This window comes from Drosophila guanche, unplaced genomic scaffold (assembly GCF_900245975.1).
Source record: "Drosophila guanche unplaced genomic scaffold, DGUA_6, whole genome shotgun sequence".
Taxonomy (NCBI): domain Eukaryota; kingdom Metazoa; phylum Arthropoda; class Insecta; order Diptera; family Drosophilidae; genus Drosophila; species Drosophila guanche.
The window spans coordinates 5,825,873-5,833,377 of record NW_022995750.1 but is presented as its reverse complement, the minus strand read 5'-3'; the positions used below and the strand labels follow the sequence as shown (position 1 = coordinate 5,833,377).

The 7,505-nt window shown below is 43.0% G+C and overlaps 1 protein-coding gene across 1 annotated transcript; it reads right to left on the bottom strand.

Moving 5' to 3' along the window:
• Positions 1-2,100: 2,100 nt before the first annotated feature.
• Positions 2,101-5,339, bottom strand: LOC117586758 (zinc transporter ZIP3). The gene is made up of 2 exons (XM_034277067.1): positions 3,173-5,339; positions 2,101-2,438 (listed from the first exon to the last, which is right to left on the bottom strand). The coding sequence occupies exons 1-2, from the start codon at positions 4,413-4,415 to the stop codon at positions 2,185-2,187; spliced, it is 1,497 nt and encodes a 498-aa protein (XP_034132958.1). The 5' UTR covers positions 4,416-5,339; the 3' UTR covers positions 2,101-2,184.
• Positions 5,340-7,505: the final 2,166 nt, after the last annotated feature.

The window sequence follows — 7,505 nt, the reverse complement described above, 5'->3', positions numbered from 1 at the left end:
GCATACTTTCGGGGGCAAATGTAAAAGCCGGCACAATGATCAACTGTGTTTGATGAGGATTTCGATGTTGTTGAGGCCTCCTCCTTGACCACTAGCGTTTTCAGAAAGAAGCCAGTATCCAGTGATCAGGATTTGCATCACCGGCAACAGGACTTGCATTGGACAATGACGGGTTGCAATCGCCCGACTAAAGAGAAGCGATTCGGATGATGATTGATCGCTTTTATAGCTGTTGGATGAAATTAAAATTGGTATTAATTTAAACCTTAAACTTTCCGTTAGCATTCATACATTATCTCACCGCAAACGAGACAAACAGAGGGAGAGAAATGGGCATACCCTGGCTGTTGATCAGCTATTGATACAGATCAAGATTGTAGACACCTTTCCATTATAGTTTACGTATATCTTTGATCCGATTTTGTGTTGTGGGCGGCTTTCTCTTTGTTCATATGTTTTTTCCAAGAACACACGCTCCCAGTAGACTAAGTTCGAGAGCCTGCGGGGGAGAGGTTCAAGTGGATCATCACGGGTGTAATCAGCTAGAAGCACTCGTAAGTATTAGAGATTAGGCGTTCCGCTGAGCTTTTAGGCCTCTTAGTATATGGTTTTGCAACATTGTAAGGTGTGTGCAATTCGGAAAGATAGCCATCATGTTAATGATAACAACAGCTGGAAAGAGAGAGAAATTGGGAAAGACCCTCTGTTCTGATAAGGCTAAGGTATCCAGCCCCAATGCCGTTAGAAACAGCCACGCATGTGGGGGACGGGGACGGGAACGGGGACCGGAGCGAGCATCATCAAATGTAAATAAGATCGGGCCGTATCGCTAATTAAGTTGCGGAGATGTTTTCAATCGCTGTCAAATATTGTTACCGCCTGCCTGACAATTCACACTTGACACTTGACGCGCTAATTTCCGCTGCAATCGGGGCAGCGCCGGGGGGCATAGGACGGGCCAGGTGCTGCCACTGAGGCTGAGTGCTGACAGCCAGTTTTGGGGCATATACAGAGAACAGGCGAGTGTGCACACTTATCTCCGCTGAAACCCAACACAAAGAGAGATAGTGCCAGCGAGAGAGAAACAACAGAGCGAAGTCGAAACCCGTCCACAATTTTTTGTGGAGATATCGTGTTAAAATTGTACGCAAGCAACAAAGTTATCAGCTTGAAATTGTACTCGGATTTATGGTGGGCTATGCGACAAACTGCCAAGCGATCACATGATCACATGCAGACCCAGAGACCTGACAACAAGGCCTCGTTCAATAGCCCCGCCCCGCCCAAGCCACTTTACGATTTGCACACTTCAATCGAGAGATATCGTGCTGAAATTTCACAATGCTTAGAATTCTGTTTGGCTCCGAACGGGGCCTGGCTTCGCTCGGTTCAATCTCGATGAGGGGGAACTTTGTGCCTTGTCTGAGCACGTACTTTGTTATGTTCCAGGCATTCTATTCAAACTCGCAGAGAAAAAACAGCCACCAAGTTTATAACACATTTTATGGGGGTATTAGAATTAGAATTTAAAAAAGATTCCCGAGCTCAGGAGAAATCATTACGGACTGGAGACTTTCTCACAGATAAAATATTATCATGTCCAACAGTTCAGATCTACGTTGGCGTTGAAGATGCCAACCTGAAATTTGCTACATTTTCAACCAAATTTCAGTCGTTTTCGCAGAGAAATAACACATGTAGAATTGATTGATTAATTGCGATTTTTTAGGCACCCATAAATCAGTTGAACTATTTAATTTTCAATAAATTACTTCGACACTAATGGATCCTCCTAAGGCAGGAAAAAGTCACCCGCCAAAGAACGTCATAAAGTTTACACCATTGTGCTAATTGTTGTCAAATTGGGACTAATAATTCGAAATGTGTGGATTGAATAGGAATAATAAGATCGGTCGAAAGACACGTCGTCTTTGTGTGACAAACTTTGTTGTTTGTTCACGAAAATTCAGTCAAACAAATCTAATTTTTCGATTGAAATTAAATTCCACTGAAAGTTTTCCTTCAAAAGATCATCCTTTGGGTGGCTCTACCATATCCATTGTAATATGAAGATTCCAAGTTATAGTCGTAAATATTAAAAAAAATGTACATGCTCTTTATTTTCTAGATAAATATATATAAAAATTATAAATATATCAAACATGCTGCTAGGCAGCTTATGTCCTAAGTGTCCTTCTTGGCTTCAAGCAGTTTTTGGGTCACCTGCCGCAGGACCTGCAGCTGCTGCTCGTAATTGTGGACAGCGGCCAGCTCCTCGGCATGATTGTGATGTGGTGGCAGGTGGGCGTGATCATGATCGTGTCCGTGGTCGTGTGAGTGACCGCCCGAACCCGACCCTGTCTCAGTCTCATGGTGATCATCTTTGCTGCCCGAGCAGCTGCTGTGGCTATGGCTGTGTCCGTGTCCGCCACTGGCACCTGGAAAAGGAAAGGGAAGGTGTTGTGGTTAACTGACCAATCTCAAACTTGAGGAAAAGCTGAAAAGTGTGTCGATTGTTATCTGAGGAACCCAATTTCTGCCCTGATAGAAAACCGATTAGCGATCACTTTCGGAAGTAGTAGCTGTATGACGAGGAGTAAAAAGCAAAAGCAAACTGCATGCCCATTCCATAACAATTACCTTTCGCAATATGATTTATGGGCGCTTCGATGGCCCCCGCCCTTATCTACTGTATTAATATTTACGTATCCAACTTATAATGAACTTGGGCACATATTCCACTTCGAACTAATCTCACAACCTGCTGGCATAAAATTATACGTGTAAATATATCTGTTGGGTTGGTTGAAGGGTTGTGTTGTGCTGTCGTTGATGGTGTGGTTTTGATCTCTCCTCGGGTACTTTTTTTCATGGGCAACCCCCTAGCTTCGATTGGATGACAGATGATGACTTCACAGCTGTTGCGGGAATTTTTTGATCCCCCTGCTTGCCAGACAAGCAGAGAGACGTGTGTTCGTTATGCAAAATAAACCGCAGCAAGGTCTGTTACAAGGCCAACCACGCAGCGGCCGATAAAGTGTATGGCAAGAGTTGTCTAGAACCTGTTCCCGAAGCGCCCGAATCGATTCCGGTTGAAGAATAACACTTGACATCTCATCTGACGGATGGGATTATATGGGAGATACGGTTATACTACGGACACGATACTCACTGAGCTGCTGGAGGCCGAACATGACGATGAAGCCCACAAAGAGGGCCAGGTAGGCACGCAGTCCGGATCGGTTCTTGGACAGAATCTCGAAGAAAACCACATAGATGAGTGTGCCGCAGGCAAAGCCCTGCAGAATGGCCGACGCCAGATTGGGACCCGTGTCCTGGCCATTGCTGATCAGGATACCGATGCCGATGCCCAGGGGACTCACAACGGCGAATGTCAGCACGTACAGGATGGCCAACGTGAGGCGAGTGCGGGCCACAATCAGCTCCACGCCCACACAGAAGGCCAGCACAAGCTTGTGGGCGGACACGGCACCGAACATGAACCACACGGAGCTGGCGGAGCTCTCCAGGCCAATGGCCATGCCCTCGAACAGTTCGTGGAGGGACAGTGCCGAGACAATGAAGAGTCCGCGCAGGGAGGAGGTCAGCATGTCCGCCGAGGAGGCATCGTCCATCACGACTGGTAAATGGCTGTGTCCGTGTCCGTTTCCGTGGCTGTGGCCATGATGGTGCATGTGGGTGTCGTGGGGCAGAGCCTGCTGCTGCTTGGCCCCAAACTTCTGTTGCTCGAGATCGTTTTGCAGGAGATTCTGCACGGAGAGGGTTCCCATCTCGGATGGCGCAGTGCTACCTCCATTTTCTGTTGGTGCACTAGGCTCATTCGTCTTGAGCAGATGGCTGTTGCGGATGCTGTGGCCACGCTCAAAGGCCGCTCCCGCCGGATCCTGCTGGTGCCTGTCCACATACGTGTGCATGGCCTCCTCGATGAAGTACATCAGAAAGAAGCCGCAGCACATGAGAAGCTCCGCCAGCGGGAAGGTGAGCTCTCCAATGACGCCGCACTCCTGAAGCTGCTCCACAACCTCCTGGACTTCTGGCAACAAATGCAGAAAGGTGGTGGCCAGCAGGACTCCTCCGCCAAAGTACAGGAGGCACTTGACCACTGTCGCCGATCGGGCATTTGTCTGGTTCTCCGTCCAGTGGTAGCATCGATTGAGCAGGAAGGGTATGGATCCGCAGATGGTGCTGGCAAAGCAGAGCACCACCATCGAGGTTACCTTGGCTATCAGCACTCCGCTCGTGTCATCGTCATGGTCGTGATCGTGATCGTGGTCGTGGTCGTGGTTGTGGTCGTGCTCGTGATCATCCTCGTCGTGACGAGCCGTCCAGGGGCTGTTGCTTCCATCAATTTGCAGGAAGCATTTCAGAAAATTATTCACTTGCGTTTGATTCATTTTCGCGGCTTCTTTTGTATTGATTTCGTATTGTTTGACTTTTCAGCTCTCCGGAACACACAACTCTACGCTCTGCGCTCGTCTCTGTGCTCTCCTCCGGTCTGGTCTCTTCTAGACGTTCAATTCTCTTGGCTTCAATTCGCCCAGCAGCAGCGGTGGTAGCGGTTCTGTGCTCGGAATGTCAATGTTGGGCTGGGTTGTGGTTTACCATTTAGTTGTTTACACTTCGACTCTAATTGAAACTTCTCCAGTTGCAGTTGCAGTTGCATGCCGCTTCGACCTGTACTGACTTGAATTTTCTTTCACTTTTCGTGCTAGTGGGAAACTTTTCCTTTACAGCATTTGAATAAACTACTTTGAAAGGCGGTTTATTGGCTGGTTGAACTGCTTTTCTTTGAGGCGCAGAGGTGTGTTGTTTAACGCTTTAAGCAGTCTCGCCGACTGTTTTGTTGGACTGTCGTTGGATGGGGAGGGAGTCAAGTTTTGGTAGTTCATTTGAAGCTTTCTTGCGCGCCGCCTCTCTCTCTCTCTCTTTCTCTACCTCTCTCTCTCCAGCAGACGTGAGATGCAGGTTAAACAGTTAATATAACACTCTTAAAGCTCTCACTGCTCATTGCTGGCGCTCTTTTTGCCGATCTCTACCCGCTCCATCTCGAACGTTCACCTGTTGAATGTTGCCGTTGTTTCTCCGTAATAATAATAATTGTCTTGGGCTCAGCATAAAACACACATACACAGCATACACACACTCACACACACACACACACTGACTCATTGCCGTTTGGCACAATGCACAAAGGCCAGATGGAGCTTGAGTTCGCGCCCGCGCCCGATTGAGTAATTGCATCCGTTCACTTTTTCTAGCAATAGCATTAAAAGGCGCCTGACCTTAGCCAAGATTTAGGATCAATTGAGCTGAACGCGACTTTTACTTAAAGCCAACGTCAAGAAATAACAACAACTGCTACAGTTTACAGCTTTGCTGCGGAAATTAAAGCTCTGCGGTTGCTGTCCCGGCTATGCGCTCGCTCGTGTAACTCTAACGGTAATTATGTATGCTCAACTGACGGTAGTCGTCTCGCTGTTTGTAATTAATGTGTCAACTAGTTGTGGGAAGTAACTGTATTTGTAATTATTGGTCAGGTAGAAAATTGTAAAAACAAAAATGTACCTAAGCTATTTAACTGCGCAACGGTTTTTTTGACTGGTGAAACCTTATCTTATGGAAACAAAAGCTGAAGTCCATGTAGCTGTCATATTAGGATTTTGGGTCGTTCCTTCGGTGTTTGGTGCATCCATTAGGATATATTCATTGGGAATCCCATAACCTCATACCCATTCGTACATATGTACCTGTGTAGAATAAACAAATATGAGCATCTTTCCTACCTCACTAAAACAAAGTGGACAAGTACACGGATCAGATTAAAGCGTGGACAAATCGTGAGCTGTTTGTTAGAGATCGCATGATCCATAAATTAGGATAATCAACGATCCACGTGATTGGTCTAATTCTTTTGTTTTCTAGTGCGAAATGCCCAGCTAATCAATTATAAGTTCAATCTTATACAATACAGTTGTATTTCCATTAATTAGCTTAAGTATCTTTATGAAAAAAATCAGTCAAAACACACGCAGTTCTTCAATAATTTCTCATTTATTTTGTTCTCATTTTTTCGCTTGTTTTTTGTTTAATTTTTTACTTTCTTTTTTGTTGTTTGTTTCTCCATGTTATTTGCTTAAGTTTTTTATGTTATTTTCTTTTGTTTTTGCTGTTCATGTCATACTTATAAATTAGTAATAAATCATTTTTTATACAATATTTTCTTTTGTTCTTTCGCTTTCTTACGAAATGTTGATGCTGAGATAACAATTCGGTTTGGAAAATTTGCTTTACATTTTGTTTATTTCCGTTTGCATTCTGCATTTTCTTTTCAATACTCTTGTTTTAAAACTGCTTAGCCGCAGTTAACAATGTTAACTGCTTTACCTGCAATTATCAAAGGCTTGCGTGCAATGCTTGCTAGCCAACCGTTAAACGCTTTTTTGTTTCTTTGTGTGTGTTGTTCTCTTCGCTCCGCCAGCACTGCTTCGTTCTGGCCTTCACGGCTTGGTGTATGTGTGGTCGCAAATATGTAAATTTCTTCTTTTCTTGAATATATATAAATCAATGAATGTTTTATGTTTCTTTCCTTTCTTTTATCAACATTTAAAGTACATTATTTATGTATAATCTGTTATGATTTACTTTAGTTATGTATATATGTATATGTATAAACTAGTGCGAATTTTCTTGTTCTGCTTGACTGCTTTCTTTTTCATATTTTACGTTTTAGAAATATTCACTTTAGCATAATTTGTTTATCTTTAATATTTCATATATAATACAAATGATTTTCATTTACCTATACAAGAAATTTGGATTAATTTCATATACTATTTGCAATTTGTTATTCATGTAAAATTTGAAATTTGATTCTGTTAGTTTTCTTTTTTTTTTTTTTTTTTGGTTTTCGTTTTTTATTGCTAGAAAGATTGCAAAAAACACTTTAAGTTTGCTTTGTTGTAAAGTTAACACTATTTTTTTTTATTTATGGTGTATGTATATTTGTTATAAGTATAAAAAATTTGTTTAAAATATATATATATATATATATATTTTTATATTCCACACTTGTATGATCTATTGATTTTAGCTGTACTTTTTCATGTTTCATGGAGAAGTGTAGAGGAGAAACAAATTCGTTTAGAGTCGGAGATGTGTGAGGGTTGTGGGGTAAAATTTAATTTCATTTCTTTGGGAGCTTGGGTGTAGTGCAGGCAACTTTCTCAGTTAGTTTAGTACTCGTATCACGTAATATAAAAATAAGTGGATCATTACAGTCTGTTTTGTTTTTTTTTTTAACTATAGAGGAGTGATTGATCTCTCTGTGAAAACTCGGTGCCCACTTATTATCCGCTAAATGAAACATTGACCTAAGAAAAAATTCGCAAAAATAAATGCACAAAACGAATTCAGCTACCAAGAGGAATATCCGAGGGACTGGGACTCCTACATTTTGATTTATCCAATAGATGCGCTACATAGAT

What these genes read in the sequence shown, in the direction of transcription:
- LOC117586758 (XM_034277067.1), bottom strand. Translation starts at nt 4,415, where the DNA reads ATGAATCAAACGCAAGTGAATAATTTTCTGAAATGCTTCCTGCAAATT. An exon ending in GTTCGGCCTCCAGCAGCTCA is followed by an intron (nt 2,439 to 3,172) that starts GTGAGTATCGTG and finishes TTCCTTTTCCAG; the next exon opens with GTGCCAGTGGCGGACACGGA.